The sequence below is a fragment of the Scomber japonicus genome, chromosome 5 (assembly GCF_027409825.1).
Source record: "Scomber japonicus isolate fScoJap1 chromosome 5, fScoJap1.pri, whole genome shotgun sequence".
In the NCBI taxonomy this organism is placed as follows: domain Eukaryota; kingdom Metazoa; phylum Chordata; class Actinopteri; order Scombriformes; family Scombridae; genus Scomber; species Scomber japonicus.
The window spans coordinates 17,460,642-17,479,526 of NC_070582.1; the positions used below are offsets into that span (position 1 = coordinate 17,460,642).

Below are 18,885 nucleotides of genomic sequence, written 5' to 3' on the forward strand. Positions count from 1 at the left end.
GTCAAATATGGAGGAGGAAGCATGATGGTCTGGGGCTGTTTTTCTGGATCCAGGGTCGCATTCTGCAGCACCATGCAGTACCCTCTGGTATGCACGTCGTTGGTCAGGGGTTCATCCTACAGCAAGATAATGACTCAAAACATAAATTCAAGCTATGCCAGAACTACCTTAGGAAAATAGACCAAGATGGTAAGCTTGAAAATTTTCTTTAAGAAAGACTATTAAATATACACACACACATATACACTTACACTTATATATATATATATATATATATATATATATATATATATATATATATATATATATATATATATGTGTATATATATATATATTATAGAGTAGATTTAGGTGTTTTATTTTTCAAGGTAGCTTTGGAAACTTGAAGATGTGAACTTGTGTAGAAGGATTTGTGTGTTTTGTGTGATTAACACCACTGTTGTTTTGTGGCTGTGTTGGGGGTAACGTCAAACAAGATTTGCAAAGAGATTTGCAGTTGGCAAACATGTTGTTACTGCTTAGACTCATGAACTGCTTGCACATATCACTGCCCAGATAATAAAAGGGCTGTCACTTTCTTTTTATATTGAGGCTTGGTAATGATATGAGATTATAGCTGTTACGTAAAAGGATCACAAAGAGAAATCATAGGCAATTTACACCTTTTATTACATTACTTCTCTCAATTATTCCTGTGGAATTACTTTCAGTCATTTGCTCAGTCATTTGTTCAGTCTTGGATTAGCTGGCCTTTTCAAAAACCAGCCAGGTTCTGTGCCTCAATTACAAGGACAACCACTGCATGTCACAGATTTCTGAGGACTTATTTTGGCCACAACATCTGCCAGAAATCTGTTCATTCTCATTATTCCTGGTTCATTAAGTTGTGTCTGGCTATATTAGACAAGAAGCAAAGATAGTGACTTGTTATTTGGGCAGCTCCTCTCCTCTCGTCTCCTCTACTCAGTCTCCATTTGCCTTTACGCCCCACTGACTATAGTGGAGAGTGATCACATACATAGAAGACTCATTGGCATCTTTTCATTTGGTTCAGAAAATTCCATTTTGTGCCCAATAATGTTTGTAATAGGAGACTATTTCCAAGAAAATCACATTAGGAACAGCATAAGCACTGAATAACTGCTTTGCTGTCTTTTGTAAAAATGGGTTTTCAGGCCAAATAGTGACATGGGGTTAGAGTTTAACAGTTGTGCATATGATTGTCAGTGTGCATGTCTCTAGGGAATGTTTGTATCATGACTGAGAACAGAATATGATTTTTTCTGAGCCATCAAATGCATTCCACTGCCCTCTATTTTGTAAAACTAGGGAGTTTCAGTGGAAAATTTTGTGTGTCTTATATTCAAAGCAAATTTCAAATTGAGATCATCCAGGGACTGCAGTCTGGATATAAATTGGATATGGAATTGAACTGAAAAAGATTAATCAGTTGATTGACAGGACTGCATTGATAATTCATTACATCAGTACAGTATTGTGTTCACCAGTGTGAGAGTCAAACTCCTGAAAGCCTCTAAAAATGTGCAACTTGTGGCATTTACAACATGAATAAAACAATTTACAAATTCCTCTCAGTGCTTTGATTGAAACAGAAGTTGTAGAAAAAAATAGTCCTACATTTGAACTGTGAAAAATATATTGCACTCTCAAATTTCTGACCTTCTAAGTGGTAAAATGTTAGACTTTGACTATGTAACCAAAACACTGAGATGATACTTTTGTGGCACTGAAATAATTCTGTGGACAAATGTCACCTTATTTTCACCTCGTTGTGTACTGTGTACCTATGATATGAGTTGTGGTTCTGCTGAATATCAACAGAAGTTGTACAAAGAAAAGAAAATGATTTTAGCCTTTGGTGGCAGCTCTGTGTCTTTGTTTTGGCTGAGCACACAGACAGAGGTGTGCCATATGGTAGCAGAAAAGCAGTCTGGAGGGGATTGTTTCAACAGTGGTGCTTCCCTCAATAAATGGTGTTCATGGAGCTCCCCACTGTCCCCGGGGTAGGAGACAGGTGCCACTGAGGGGAATAAAAGGCTGTTTGCACAGCGACTCAGCACGTCAGTCTCCCAACTCATTTGGAAGGGAAGAGTGATTGTTTGCCCTGGGCCTCTTTGGCTACGTCTACTGTGCAAAAGGGGAAGAATCATTTCAATAGTGTATTATGCAGTATGAAATGATGAGAAGTCTATATAAGATTGGGTAAAATATTTTCTTCCATGATTCTTCATTATTTGCAGTTACTGGTCTGATATGCCAAAGAAAGGTGGTATGATCATTATGAAGCTAATCTGTTAAGTTGTAAAGCTCACTCTCCTGTACCATAACTGCACGTGTTACAGAAGCTCTCCTAATTGGAATGCAATGAAGCGTGCAGTCAATACTAAGATCAGTAGCTATCCTGCAGGATGTGGGGATACTGATGATGCTGTGGTCCAGTTTGTGGTGAGCTATTTTTAGCTCTAGTCATTCCTCAGTGCGGGTACAGAAAATAATCAATATAAAGGAGTTGGCCTGACCACCTCTGCCCACATGCTGCCTCAAGCACAATGCAAAGCTAATGCATCATTAACACATTCTGTGACTATCATCTGATCTGTTGATGCCCTGTGTGCAAATGCTCTGGGAAAATCTAGTATGATATACAGCATATTCGATTGATTGTGTTGCTCAAACTGTGCCACAGTTTTATTCAAGCTGAAGGAGTTTCAGTCTCAGTTTAGCACATTGCATAATATGTAGCCTATGGCCTCTCTGATCGAAGACTTACAACTAGACACAGAGCTGATGCTCCAGTTGCCCTTTTTTTAGGCTGATCCGATAGCAAGAGCAGTCATGACATAACAACATGAGCAAGATGCCACACAGCAAACATCATATTAAAAAAATGCTGCACGTCAGACACATCCCAAACACTGGCATACATACATATGTTGACCACTTGTCAGGGATGTTTTAAAATGAGCCAACAATATTTATTTTCGTTTTAACATTCTGATATATATTATTAGTGATATTGGCTATGCTCCTAACGTTAGCCTTTTACTAATCACTAATGTCATCATCAGTTTTTAGTCTCACCTTGAAACTTCTTTTGCATTATAACATTCAGCATTTCTTTTTTTGTTAGTGTTCTGTATTTGCAGTATATTTCTTTGCTGCACTGTTGTCAGATTGGTGAATTGTAATTCCCTTGTGTTTAACATATGTTTTGTTAGAATGGTCATGCTTTCTTAATTTGCCCGTGTTTTGTTTAAGTTGCAGTGCATTGAACTGTCTTGGCCATCATACAGGGCATAAACACACTCAGGTTTACAAGAATAGATACGAGATATTTACCCTGGTTAAGTCAATTTTTTAAATGTATTTAAATACCTGGCCAAAAAAGTTTATTTTGGATTGGATTTTATGTACATTGTAATTTGTTTGAGCATTTATCAGTTTGCTGTAAAGACAGTAAACCATTTGACTTCATTAATATGATTGATAGTGAGGTTGACATTTGCCTAGATATCTGGTTTATCTGTCTGGTTTGACTCAGTTCATTGCTCATACCTTCTCAGTGTGGTGTTCAGCAGAGAAGCAAACTTCCCACCAAAATTAATGGCTGAATCTCATCTTAGCATCTTCATTGACCATGACTCTGACTCTGGGCTCCTTTGGGTTTTCCTGAAATGTCTCTTTTATACAGTAGGCATTAACTTCCCTCTATAATTAATGAGAGTAGCTAACTGAAGAGTGGCAGCAGAGCTTTATGGAAAGCCCCCAGCAGTGCCCTTCAGGACATCCCATTACGTCTCTCCTCTGGTGAGAGCAGACTCAGATTGTTGCTCCTGGCTTGGTAATGGTGTGGAGGCAGATGTGGCTGAGGCTGAGTGAGGATGAGGCTGCAAAGTGTTGTGCTCTGTAGGAGGTACAATCATGTTGAGATTAGTCTTTATCCAGTAGCTAAAAACATTTGTCTTTAGTGGCATGTTTACTTGTATTCACAGCATCAATGTAGTTTTCATCCCGTGGTCACCATTTCAGCCAGCAGGGAAATCATGAAATTGTAATTTATTTTCCATAAATTACATCATTGCTTCAACCAGGCTGTTTTTTTAAAGTTGCAAGTGGCTACATAATAGATGAGTGAATATATGAATTATACATTTGTGACCGAATAGTGAGGGTGTTGGATATTCAGATATTACTATGCTTTACTTCACACATCAGAACGCACTGTGGGCTACATTAATGACACTAAATGTAGACCACATCTCCTTGACCAAAGCCAAGGTTAATGATTGCTAATTTGAAAGAAATCAGCATATTGCTGTTCTCTGATGTTTCTCTGAGTTTTGAACTTTCATCTCCCTGAACTGTAGTGTGGGCAAAATATGAGTGTTTGAGTCTTTGCCAAGGCTGTGCCCTTCTGTGAATGGTGCAGTAATTACCAACCAGCTGTCAGGCCCTGTTTGCTCTGTGACAGTTGGCCAGACTTTGCAGTCAATACTTCACTGCCCACTTCATTCACTACAAACATCACCTTGATTTGATTTATCGCTAAGACTCTTGTCTATGAGTCAGAGCACACATGGCAAGGACTGTGGAGTGTCAGCGAAACTTTCTTTTATGTTATGACCTGTGTAACTTATTACATCAATTAATGGCAGAGTGAAGTTCACTCAAGCTGGTAAGGCTTACTGTCACACCTAAACATCTGCAGTGAGAAGGGTATATTAGCTTCTCTCCATGGCACAGCTGCTGTTAAATAACACAAATCTTTTCTATGTCTGTGTGTGTAGAAAAATGTACGCCTGTGTTACATAATTCCTCAGCTTTGTATGCCATATATACACCATGGATGTGTTAAACATTATATAGGGTATCCAAAAAGAGTATCTCAGCCTTTCACAGTGAAAGCCGCTTACCCAGCACATAGCCTATGCGGAAAAGGTTATCTATTGCTTTCTTCTTCCATGTACATAATGCATGCGCATTAATATCATTCTCTGGCTGCTTGCCCATGAGCCCCAGTGGCTTATATGTAAGTAGTAGTTCAATTTGCAATAAGTCAGAAAGTCATTTTTGATTGTTTGTGTTTCCCAGTCAGTTCTGTTGTAACAGATCAGAATGTCAGAGTCTTTTTGGGCACAGTGTTGCAGATGCACCACAGTGGTGTGTATGGAGGCTTGGTTTACATTTGCGTTGCACAAGATGATTTGTGTCAGAAGAAATAAAATAAAGACATCTTTATACCCAAAGTAGTGGTGAGTCTTTGCTTAGAAGAGCAGAGTAACCTGAAATATTCTCTTTGGCCCAAACAAACAGACACAGGCATTTTTGGCAGTGATATACATGCTGCACATTGCATTTGTCCCTCAGGATAGTGTTTGGCATATTGCACTGCTCCACTTTTCTTCCTCGTGTACTCGTGGCTGGTAGTTATAGTTTTGTTTTCTCTCATGACTGACATTAATCTTTATTCATTTGAACACATATATAAAGAAACTATATAATGTATCATATAATGAGCCCTCAACTGTGTAAAACCCAGATATACAAGGTTGACAAGTCGATCTGAAAAACTGCACACAAACACACCAGCAAGCCATGTACAGCATAGCATTACCTGTAAATTGAATCAGGCAGTATTACATGTCTGTATTGCACAAACCCACAGCTCTCATCAGAAGCTCTGGTAATGTTCAGACGATGAATCATGAGTATCTAAATGTTTGGAGACCTGCATAATTGGAAAAATGACAGATGGAAGGAAATGAAGGCCAATTCTGTAGCGCTTTGTAAATCACGTCGGTTGTTGCTATGCTGAGTGTGGGTGTTGAAGGTCATTTGTCAAGGTTATTGGCTGATGAGTCACCGTGGGGAGGCTTTGAGAGAAAGGGAGTGGGGGCCCTATACTGACAATGTTATATTATTTAAGCGCAGCCACAAATCCTTCAGTTTGTCAACACCAGAGAAAGAAAGATGGATGCTTCATTCCTTATAAAGCATAAGGTCACAGAATAGCAGCTGAATATTTGAAAAGATGTCTTTTTTAGTATTTTTCGCCTTTATTTGACAGCCAGTGAGGAGAGACAGGAAACACAATGAGAGAGAGAGATAAGGGCATGATATGCAACAGGGGTCTCTCAACCAGGCGTTGAACCATATGCATTGTGATTATGTGGTATATGTGCCTTAACCATTAGCCCACAGAGGCGAAGGCAGCTGAATTTTAATTCGCAGAGTATATGAGCGATATTGAAAGCTGATTTATATCATACTGCTATTTCTCTCTTTTTTATGGAAATGGAAGACTGATCAAACCCCATAATCATCTCACACATATTAAGTAGATTTTCAGCTCCGAGCATTAACAGCCGTAGAGAGAGAGCGGTCAGCTGCAGCTGTGCAGGTCTAATCCAGGTTTTCTAGCTCCTCTGTGTTTACCATCTCCACTTCCTCCTGCGCACAGTCTGTTATGTTTAGATCGCAGCCCACTCTGGAGGTTTATTTCTCTCTGGCCCTTTTCTGATATCCAGTAGTGGATTATTTCTCTCAATCAAGATGTTTTATGTAACCATTAGCCTGAGAGGATTATAGAAAAACGCTTTTAGAATTTAGTCCAACAAACCATAAAGATGTGGCCCTACTTTCTGATATGTAAATAATAATCCTCCTGGTGTGAAACATGCTTTTCTGAGGCATCAGTGGACATGTACTTAAACATATATCTTTCAATATTAAGAAAGATGTAGAAATGATGAGTTCCTTGATTCTACGATCCAAAATACCTTTACATTCACATATGACTGATATTGAAAATTAGTTGATAATAGATTAATAACATGCTTTGTGTTCTCATTTATCTTTGTTGTTCCTGAGTGGCAGCCAAGGAAAAATGACGTTTGCATGTCCTTGGTGTTCTGGGGTGCTGTAACACCTCATCACCATGGCAACTGCTCATGTCGTCATTTCTCTCCAGGTGTGCTGTGTGCCCAAACTCTCTCTGCTCCCAGCTCTGTCTCACCTCTTAGTGCACTAACTCACTCACCTCAAATAACACTAATTACACCTTTATCATGACAGAGCTAGATATTGTTATTGTGTTCCTGATTTAATAATTATGCTGTGTTTATGCTAAGCTTTTCCTTTTTCTTTTTTGTTTTGTCATCATATTGCCCCATTTGTGATTCATTGCTATGGTTGACGTGCAAGCTGGGTAATCAGATCTGTTATCTGTGAGATTTTCAGTTCGACTCACTAAACAAACTGCTGTCTTCCCTTCCTGTATTTACAAATTAAGCGTGCCAGTGAAGAATGAAAAACAACAGCAAGTGGCGGCACTCCACAGTGAGCAATACAGCCTGCAGATGAAAATCCACTTGTTCTGGTACAGTAATTAGTGCCTGAAGGGTGCAGCATTAGCACATTCTGCTAATCCAGCGCCAGTGCTCCAGTGGGCTCAGGGCTCGGAGAGTAGGACTGAATCCCAGTGGAGCAGATGGATGACGTGATCCGAGGGAGGCTGAAAGGGGGCCCTGATCATAAAAAGGCTGATTACATGGTGGTAATGGGATCAGCATTATGGGCTCAAGGCTGGTGGTTTGCGGGAGATCCGGTTCTCTCCGGGCTTTCTACAGCCGAGTTTAGAGGACTTTTTTCTTAAAGGGGTTTTTCTAGTGAATTTGACTGAAGGTTATGGTACCCTCAAGGCAACCTCCATTTATTGTGTTATGACATTGCCTGTTCATGAATCAAAAACATAGGACAAAATCGTCTTCACGACAAGAAAGCCTGTCACTGGGTTTTTATTCGAAGAAACTTAGATTTTTTTCTCCCATACACCCGCATTAGGAGCAACTTGGGGTTTAGTGTCTTGTTGAATGATACTGGAGCATGTGAACAGGACTGGGGATCAAACCACTAACCTTATGATTAATGACCAACCTGATTGGTAATATGTCCCCTGATTTTATAAAGGCCGGCATAAGTAGACCTCATAATGATGATAATGATAATAACTAATAATGACTGATTATCTGTTATTTGAAAATAAGGCTATCGTTTATTGTTTTACAATCACATTCAGCAATGACAATTGGTAAGTAGGCAATGCATTACCCTAAAGACCCTCTTTAGTTTAGCTTCATTCATCACTGTCACCGGACCAAGCAGCCAGTTACAGATGGTTGGTGTATGTGTGTGCGTGCATGTGTGAGTGTGTACCTCTATCCACATATCCATTCCTCTGACCTTTTCTGACTTCAGTGTGGCGATATGTGTGCGTTTTGTGTTTCTTTATCTGACTCTTGATGCTTTAAAGTAAGGTTTTATATGGCCCTAGTTTCTTGTCATTGAATTCAAGTTGGGAAATTTAATGGGTGTTCTTTTGCCCCCTCATTCATCCCAGAACAGGGATTACAGCTTGATTACAAGTATTTATTAATTAGTGAAAGTCAAAAAGAAGCAAGAGCCATTGTTTGGCAGGATTAAAACAGATTTAGTGGCTGTGTTGTTTCTCTGGGATGAAAGCAACTCTGCTCCTTTCACTTTTGGAAGTCAACCCAAGCCCCTTTATTCTTCCAGATGAAATACAGAAGTACTGTTTGAAGTGGATGCTGTGACTGAATGTATCATACATTCAGTTTGAATAGTTTCTTGGGTCTGTTTTTTTCTTCTTCTTTTTTTAAAATGCACTTTTAATCAATTGTTATCCCTGTTAAAGGACAAATGTAAAAGCAAATGTGACTGAATGCAGATTTTTTTCATTTACTCTCAGTTGACTTTCTTGCAGTTCATTTTGCTGTCCATAGAGGTTACACAATTTCCAAACCTCCGTCATGTGTCAGCAAAAATTATTTCAAGCATATTTAGACGTATGTAAATGTTCTGGTGAATCCCTTCTCCTGTCATTACCCCTGTCATTTGATGACATGCAGTCTGAATCACTGCAGAGCCATAAATTCAGGGATGCTGACAAATCTATCAGAATACTTGCTGACTAGGGAGGTTCTCATCTTATGGGCTGTGAGATTTTCGTCTTTCAGCAGCTCATCCATCTAAATCTCAGCAGCAGCAGCACAGTTGGTGAAGAAGGTGATAATCATTTTGAGACACACCTTTTGCTTCTAGGACCACTGCACTTGTGTGCTGTATTATGAGGTGATGGATGTTCATCTCCAAATCCACCAATGTTGACATCATCTTCAGCTCAATACTCCCTCCTATCATGCAGAAGAGTATCTGTTTATGTTTTTTTAATTTAAATGCAATCAACATTTATACACAGTAATTCTTCAAACAGATGGAATTGTTTCTTTAAGTTTTTATTTACTTGAGTTGCACGTTATGTGTTTGGCACTTGTTAATTGGTTTCCTCACCATCCTCCACTGGGATTTGAGGGATGTTTATGCATGTGAGCACACCACAAATGCATCATAAAATAATCCTAAGGATGACTTGGCAAATGAACTGCAGAAAGGCATTGTTTTTCAAGCATTTCTATCAGTCCACTGGCATTAAGATCATAAAAACAAGAATATTTGAGTCTTTCTTTAAATCTCAGACTTTTGCAGTATTTTTTAGTGAGACTCACCAGGGAGGCTGCCCTCTGTCTGCAGCTCAGGATGACATCATCGCTCCCAGAGCTGCATGACTGAGTAGATGTTGGAAAGACAGTGGGGGAAACGGCCCACAGCAAAAAGTGCAGCCTCCCACGCCACCCCGGTCCCAGTTACACCAGACCACATGCCACCCTGTGCAGCCAAGCCATGCCATTCTAGCTTCCCCCTGGGCAAACAAAGACCCCTTTCAGGCCAGTCCCTACTGTGATCATGCAGAGCAGAAGCAATCTGTTCCTCTTGGCTGCTCACTGTGAAGTGACCCAGCCTTTTCCTCGCTACAGCTTTACTGGTTTGTTCAACGCTCAACCTACCCGACTAGGTCTGCTTTTTGATTGCCCTGCTTGCTGTCCATCTTGAAAAGGGCATGGAGGCTCAGATGAGCCATCCCAGGGGTTAAACTTGTCAGGCACCATGCTTAATTTCAGTCAAAGAGCAGTTTTAAATTCATAGAATACTTAATTCAAGACATTTCACACATTTCCTCTTCGACAACTATTCAGACTCACAAAGTGTTTCTTGCTTCAATCCCTGCATCCTCTCAACTCTTTCTGGCAAGGCATCAGTGCATTTTCTGTGGGTTTTGATTTGGGAGGCAAGATGTACATGGTCCGTGGCCTTTATAGCAAACCAGGAACTGGTAAACATGACTTTAGGTAGAATTATCCAGATTTACATAACTTTCATAACTGTAAAACAAGATTATGAGATATTCCTTCAGTACACTGCAGCTCTGCAGAGGCTGACAATATGATTAAGACTGTAGGATGTATTTTTGCCAGGACTACAGCTTGAATTAACAAACATACAGCAAAATGACAAAACACACAAAATAGATTTCTACTTATCTATTGCAATATAAAATGAACCACCACCGAAAATGACCGAAAAACTGAAACTCAACTGAAATAGTTGAGGTAGTTATTCAAGATTAGCTGGAATATGTCTACATTGTTTGGCTGTAGCTGCTTCACAGTTACAGTTTTCCAGGCACTTGGAGTTTGGTAAAAACATGGCATGATGAGGCACCGATGCTTTTATAATGATGCAGCATCATGTAAATATATGATAGCATTCTAGGCTAGTTCAAATACTAACTTGTCAGTCTTCTGGATCAAGAATTTGTATTGTCTTTCCAGCCATGTAGATACATGAAAGAGAACAAAATACTGTGCTCAGGTCCTGGTGATCATAATAAAAAGAATATAATTAAACAATTTTCATATACATCTACACAACAAGACATAATAAGTCAATAAACACTGTTCTGAATCTACACATTGCAAATGTAGATTTAAATAAAAGAAAAGGTCCATCATTGAAGTGTTCAGTACATCCATTACACACCACATACCTTGACCATATCCTGAAGCCTGAGATGCAGTGATGTTAGCAAGAAAGTGGAGCAGTAGCTGAAGGTATTTTGATGATACTGAGTGGCTTTCCTGAACTTGCCCTCCTTTTGATGGTTGAAGATGCTCCAGGGCCAGAACGCTATTTGTTTGACCGACGAGGTTCAAACTGGGTTGTCTGGACCAGCATTCACCTGCACTCCCATCAGCCCTCTGGGGTGATGTCGCATCTCCACTCTGTCAATCAGCGGCCTCCCATTTCATTCTACCTGCAGCATCATTTCACTGGCCTCATTCAGTCACTCTGCAGTAGTCAAGGTGTTCAAGAAGCCTGGATGTGCACATAAGAGCCTCTGAGGCCTCAAGACACATGTAAGGTTATCAGGGAACCTTTTGTTTGCAAAAGAACTAAAGAAATTCCAACTTTTCTTAATAAAAAGATAGTTTTTTATTAGAATGACAAAGAGGTCATTTAACCACTTAAAGTCAGACTACAAAAAGTGAATAATAACAGTTTATAATATATAATAATTGGGACAATATGATTGGGTATCTGGTTGAGATCCTCACTGTAGATAGTTACTGTAGATATTTCTCTCCAGAAGACCATTTAGTTGTCCTGCATCGACAGGTTGTGTGATGTTGAGTAAGATGTATTTGTCGGGTTATTGACCTGTTGTTTTACACCAGTCACCTCTCTTTCATTGGCTTTCACACCAGAGAACAGTAAACCTGACTTATGTAACCCAACACTGATTTTATTTGCATCCCCCCGACTATCGATACATCCATCACAGCTTTTTAAAGGCTTACAAAAAAGACTGATCTAGCAATAGATTAATGATGAATATATTGTAGTTTACATGAGTGTGTTGCTATTGTTCTGAGAAAAATCTCTATGAATTTGGGAATTTTTTCTTAAAACCTAGCTTAAGTGTAAGAAAACTCTACTGGTATTCCCTGTTTAATTATTATTATATTAATTTGGTTATTGGTATTCCTCAATGATGGTTGACTGTCAGTGACTGTCTGTGAGAACAGTTTCTTAGTGCTACTCAGAGTTGGGTATTCAAAAGGGAAATACAAGGAGCTCTCTATTTTTGGCCACAGTGACAGCCTACTTTTTCCACTGTGGCGTTACAGTGGGTGAAAATTTTATCCAGTTAAGTAGAAAGCTCTTCTAAAGGCACTCATTTTCAATTGTGAAGATGCAGCTATTGTAGTTAGAAGTGGGAGATTTCCATACTAAGTTAAAAAAAATGAGAAGAAGCAGCAGCTGTTGGTCTTGACAAATGTTGCCATCATTGCTACTTTTGACTTCCATGAGTAAGTGTAATAAATTCTATAGATAGTTTACAGCTGTGACTTGTATGCAAATCATTTCTGATGTGCTTCTCTGTGGCTGTTCATTATCTCTGTGCACTAATCATTCAGCATTTATTAGGAATGTACTGTATATTCAAGAAGAATCTTATAAGCAAACAAACAGAAGAAAGTAATACATTAATTGCAGTTAATAATTTGAAATGCAAAAATGCACCCTAAATGTTACTTTTTATGGAAGCATGTAATACAATATATTTGAAAGTGTTACTGAGCTCAAAACTCAGATTCAGAGGCTTTAATGATGTAATGTTGCAGAGATTAAATGCTGAATTTAAGGGAAAAAAGAAAACATCATCATGCTTGTCAGTATCTTTGATCAAAAACTAAAACTCCCTTTTATTTAGTAATTATGTATCAAAGCAACACAAAGGTACAGTGTGGGCACATTTCCAGCAGTCCTGTTCACTGTATACAACGTTGAGAGTTAAGCTGTATGTTATTGCTTCTCAACGCAGTGTCAGCTACACACACACTTTCACACATTCCTGGACCGCAACGTGATTATTACAGATATTGAACATTAGTTTTCGGAGTAGCGTTGTGAAAAATTAATGTATTTCATAGATGACTAGTTTTGTGTGACAACAATTTTTAAGATATCAGCTACATTAAGCTGAACGAGGAAACTCCAGATAAAGCAAAACATAGTTTAAACTAAGAGCAACTGTAGTAGTGATACCAGCACAAGTGCATTTTTCTTATAGTGGTATACTTCTTAATTTCTTCTTTGAAACACACTGGGAAGAAGAAAAAGTGTTAGTCTGAATGGCTGCTCCTCCTACTCTTCGTGCTTGGAAAGTGCACGTGCAGTCTTGGTCTAATGTTCCAATATAGTATTTTTAGGAGGCAGATATTGGAACTTATTTATTTTGAGGCATATAGGCTCTGGCTTTGTGAGTGTGCCAGGGAGAGATGGTGGGTGGGTGTATGTACGTGCTGAGGCGATGATGCCCTCAACTCACAAGCAGCAGGTAAACATGCTTTTGTTTCTTTTCAAATCTTCCAATTTTCAGATTATTCTCTCCTACAATGCATTTGAAATGTGACAATCTTTCAGGGTCCTTTTTTGACTGTACAATTGATATATAATAACCACTATACATTCAAATACTAAGGTCAGTAAAAAAACTATTCTATTTGCTGTCTTTTTGCATATGATAGCAGCTGCTTGCATGTTGATTAACAATTCTTTGCTCAATTCTTAACATTTTGGGAATGCATATCTCGGTGGATTTTTGAAGATGAAAGTTTGCCATCATTAATAATTAAAGTTGATAATTCTGAGTTAAACAGATCTTCTTTGATGATATTCTAAAATATCACATTTTATAAGCTGTGTAGAGTCATGTCTTACTCACCTGTTTTTCCATTTGAAGTCTGGCACACTCAGATCAATACTGTATATAAGCTGTGTGGGAGACAGCTGAGGATGAATTGCAGCCTCTGTTGCTTAAGATGACTGAGTGCTATCTTTGCATTGTGTATGTTCTGCAAGAAGTCGCCTACTTTTATTCACAGGGCATGCATTGAAGAGCAACACCCTGAGTAAGAGAGGCTTGTGAAGCAGTGCTGCTCATGGATACCGCTGTTGCTATGAGACTGTTGAAAGCATGTTTAAAGCACAGCTCTGTTTTGATAGAAGTTGAAATATTTTTAACGCCTAGTGCTTAGGCCAATGTGAGCCAGAATTATGCTAAACCCTTCTGCTATGAGCATGCAATAATTTTCCTGGAAAAATGTGAGAATAAGAAGCCTGTGCTGTTAAAGTACATTGGGATATTTGTAGATTCTCCGCGCAGCTTCCCTCCTGTCTCTCTTACTGTCGACTGCTGTCTGATCAGCTTATGAAAGACAATATTTTCGCATAGCATGAATAACAGGGAGAGAAAAGGCCATGTTTGTCCCTCAGGGTTTATGCTGAGTGTTAGGAGGTTGAGGGAAGTGGTTACGGGAATACATTCAGATTGTCAGTTATGGTTTCGGAAAGGCCGCAATTCTGGGATCACGTGATGAAATGTGTTTGAAATAGTTGTGTCAGCTAACAGCTCGAGGTCACAGCTAATTATGTGTGTTCCTGTGTGCCAGTTTTGTGAATGTCTCTTACCTGTGCTGCACCAATAATTTGTTGAAAAACAGGTGAAATGCTAAGAGATATTCCAACTGTGCTCTGTCTTGCGTCATGATACTGTTGGATCCAACATGATTGCATGGGAGGTTTTTAACCTTTAGTCCCCGCAGAGCTGGAAGACAATCAGCACCATGTCTCCCCTGAGGAGAGCAAGCTAAGCTGGATGGGACTGAAACTGAAAGGCGGTTAGAAGAGTTCTCATAACTGCCTTTGAAAGTTCTATTTTTTGCTCCACTTCTGGAGATTCATCCTAAGAGGCTTAATTTATATTAGCCGTACAATCAGATTGCTCTCAAAATACCCGCTTTTAATTAAGCGTACAAACCAATTAAGTTATGCTCGTCTTCATTTTCTCCGTGGTTAACCTCAGACAAGGTTAGCAGCAGAGGCATCCACTGTCAAAGAGTTTATCATCCGATACATAAATCACCGTTGTTTAACGTGAACAAGCTGAAACTCTTCTTAAACATGATCAATTTGTGCAGGTGACACACAAACACACTGTCATAGCATCTGTCACAGCTGGACAAAGACGTTAAGCATCTGCTACTTTTACATGGCATCAAGGTGCCTTTCCTATTGCTAAGCACTTACTTTGATATTAAGTTTATCTGTGTAAAAGGCATAATTATTGTAGTATCAGTTTTTGTTTCATTTTGTTACACTTTCCAAAAAGAGATTAAAAGATATGTGAGGGTGAAATGTGTTCAGCTCAGCTTTCTCTCTTAAAGCTAATACGTTAAAGCTCCCCTCAGCAAATATTTCAAAGCAATCTGTCATCCCATTTTTCACATACTGCTTAAACAATATACTGTAGATCTCCTGGATGTCATCAAATTTTCTGTATGACGTCCTTTGAAGTTGAAAGTTGCATGCTGTACATAGTGAGAGCTTAGCATTAGAGTGTCTCTCTCTCTCTCTCTCTCACACACACACACACACACACACACACACACACACACACATGCACACTGTGAACAATTTATACCATATCCTTTTTGAGAAGGGGGCAGCACAGACTCGTCATAGGGTCAAGTTAATTCTCACATTTCCATCGTCAGATGGCCACTTTGTTTACTTTCGTCCTCATTAAAACCTGGATCAAAGAAAATAGTTCAAGCGAGTCCAATGTAACATTGTCAAGGATTAGCCAATAGGGAGACTCCTCCTTGTCACTTCATAAGTGACACCACAGTAAATCTCTGAAATAAGCTGTCACTCCAAATCCCCGGCCAGCACTTTTTAGCTTGTCCTGCCCTCACTGTTTGGTGCAGCGCAGTGGGTTGCAGACAGCAGCCACCCTCGCTTTCATAGGTAAACTCTTCATGGCTGTCACACTAAAAACTCAAGGAAAATAAAACAATCTCAAAGAAATGATTCTGCTTGCTACTGTGTCTGTTAGATGTTGGAAACTAAGAGGAGAAACTAAGAAGAGAGTTGCTGTAGCCTCAGTGCAGCTCAGTCGGCACAATTTGGAGCATGTAGTGCCTGCTGTGGTGTACAGTACAGTAACCAGAGATTACATCACATCAGATTAGATCAAAATAAAATAGGGTTTACATATATTAGGAACATTAATTTAATAAATCTCTTTTTGCTAAAGCAATAATAAGCTTTTGCTTTTTCTTAAAATCAATATATTGCAATCCTAAAAGACATTTTTATCTGTTCAAACATTTTTAGATGATGATGAAAGTGTCGTCAATATAAGGGGCTGTTCTTCCTGCTGAGAAGGCCTGATGGGTCAGATGCCTGCAGTGCAAGGACTTTTAAAGACTCCTCTGGGAGTTTTCAAAGACTACTCAGTTTTATAAGACATTGGAGAGCTCAGCCACATTGAAATGGCTTTTTTCCCAGTACGCGATCCAATTGTGTGTGACCAATAAGATAATTTGCTTTAATTTCCTCTATTATAGTGGAGCCTGTCATTACTTGGCTTTAATAAGAGCATTAGACTTTTGAAGGATATTTCACCTTGGTGTAACAGTATAGTTATCAGCGTCAGGGATTGTTGGCATGTGTTATTTCATGTACAACAAATCATGATTTCTTTATATGACAACAGAAACATTTTCTAAGTAAACAACACAATTTTTTTCATACTACGATATCAATTTGAAAGAAACTTTAACCTTGCGTCAACTTTAATTCATTGCAGCGAACAATATAGTTTTACCAACAGTCTGCTCTGCAACACACAACAAAGACATACTTGAGAAAAACAAACTCTGTATATTAAAATCTATTAAAATCCTAACACCCTGAACCTCTGAATCTCTGCTCAACTACTGAAGTGAGCCATCCTAACCCATCAAGGGAGTCATTTAAAGGATGAGCCACCTTTAGCCAAATGTATCCTTGTCATAACTACTCAGAGCTGCATTCTATGAAAACTTGATATTTCTGAATCATTTATTGAGAAGATTGCATCTCCCTTGGGCCTCCATTAGAGCGTTGACACGCAGGGGCAGTGGTGGGCCTTTCACGCCTGTGTGCACAAGCAGCCAGTCTCCAGGGCCAAACAGCTTTCTGCATTTTTATGGCTGGATTCACCACTGGAAAGTGATCTTTCCTGGGGCTCTGGGGACAATGGAGAGGGTGAAATGGTACCACGGAGGGCCCCTCTGCTCAGCATGAGATGTTTAAAACAGCCTGGAGGTGCTTAATTCTGAGAAATGGAGCTCAGCATCTTTCCACCAGTCAATTCAGCCGGCTTGTCTGCCAGTCACACTTATACAGCTCTTACACCATATAGAACCATATATACCATATATATTCAGAGATGTACTCATTAATTGTAGTTTTTGTGGTAAAGTTTTTGTTGCAGCAGTGGTTTACTTCAGAAAACTACAGAGGGTGATTTACAGTACACTGAGAGCCTCTGGCCTGCTGGAGTCAGATGCAGCTACAGTACAAATTATGTGGGATGACATAAGTATGAAAGGCTCACTGTGAGGAGGCAGTTTTCAAAGATGCACTATATCTGAGTCACTTGGTGTGACCTTGTAAAGAACGTCATCGTCTTCATCAGTCAGATATAGTTGATGTCATGCTTTAAATGCATAATCTTTGACATGTCCTCCAACTACAGCAAAGGCAGAACATCTATTGTCATTTTGTTGCATCCTCTGTGCTTTCATTGATTTTATCCAGCTATCAAGCAGAGTAAAAGGTCTTTGACAAGTAGGTAACAGAATATAAATGAATAATGTAGTAGTGGTGGGTGATATAATGATATATACCATGAGATAAATGTATACAGGCAGAGGTTTTGCAGTTCTATTTGTGCTGTGGTGGCAAAATTCTTTAACATCTCTCGATGTAATAGACCATTGTTGGCAATGTTGCATCAATGAGCATGATGAGTTTATGGTTTTATATGATCTTGTATCAATGTGATATATTAATTTGATTTGTTAGGTTCGTCATTTTGTGGATTAGCCAAAATACACAGTCATTCCTTGTTAGTTTGTCCATTAATTGATTAGTTGAGTATGGACAGGATCACAGCAGTAAATTCCATTTTTTGGTGTTTTACTCATTTTAAAGTTACTACAAGGATCTTTGATTTTGTGTTAGTTTTAGGAGCCCCTGTGAACAAAAGCTGCAGTCTTTTCCCAGAATGAAGACTGCATTTCCCAAGAGCACCACTGCCTTGTGTTGTAAAGATGTAGGCTAGCATAGACATGTTATGGAAGTGAGTGAAAGAAAGACACTGCTTATTTCTAATGCTGTTTGTAATGCTGTTGTTTTTAAACACAGCTGTTTGCAGGATGTGTAGCGATTATATAATGTTTCCTTTTTTAGCTATGTAAGATTAATAATTGTAATATGATGATGGTGAAGCAAAGTTAACTATTTTAGTGCCCTTTATACACCTAGGCTACATGTAAGTCTACATTCACCACCAAATCCTGCAGGGTTGTGTGGAGATATGGGCGTGTTTATCTGTGCTTTAAAACATAACTGCTGTGAAACAATCAGAAAATAACGTTTTATTTTTGAGAATCACTCCTTTATTTTTACTTCATTGCTGCTCACTCGCTTCATTCATTCTCTTGTTTGCCCGACCACAGCTGAACTCTTTCTCTAAACTGTTCTTTCTCGGCCAATGGTGAACCTCCAGTACTGGGCCGGCTGACCAATGTTGTAACTTCATCACTCAGTCAATGAGTCAGTCAGCCAGTGACAGACATTCAGGGTTATATTTGTGCTCCAATTCATTTTAAATCTCTGACAAATTATTTTTGGTTGACTGACAGCAACTCTTTCAGTGGTTCCACACTGCAAAGTCACACAAAAAACAGTGTCTGTCAAGCAAACCTTTTACCATCTGGAAGTGACTTCATCAGCACAGTCAGAAAATTCAAGCTTCCCCCTACGCTCTAC

General features: G+C 39.1%; 1 protein-coding gene across 2 annotated transcripts in view; it reads left to right on the forward strand.

Annotated features, from left to right (window-relative positions):
* LOC128358800 (FERM domain-containing protein 5) overlaps window positions 1-18,885 on the forward strand; it is a 63,886-nt gene that overhangs the window by 11,501 nt on the left and 33,500 nt on the right. The window contains exon 1 of one of the 2 annotated variants that reach the window (XM_053319188.1): window positions 6,873-6,991. The exons of the other annotated variant lie outside the window; for it this stretch is intronic. Coding sequence (XP_053175163.1) covers window positions 6,959-6,991 — 33 coding nt within the window. The 5' untranslated portion in view covers window positions 6,873-6,958. Of the gene's footprint in view, window positions 1-6,872; window positions 6,992-18,885 lie in introns of those variants that run through there. 2 annotated transcript variants of the gene reach the window in all.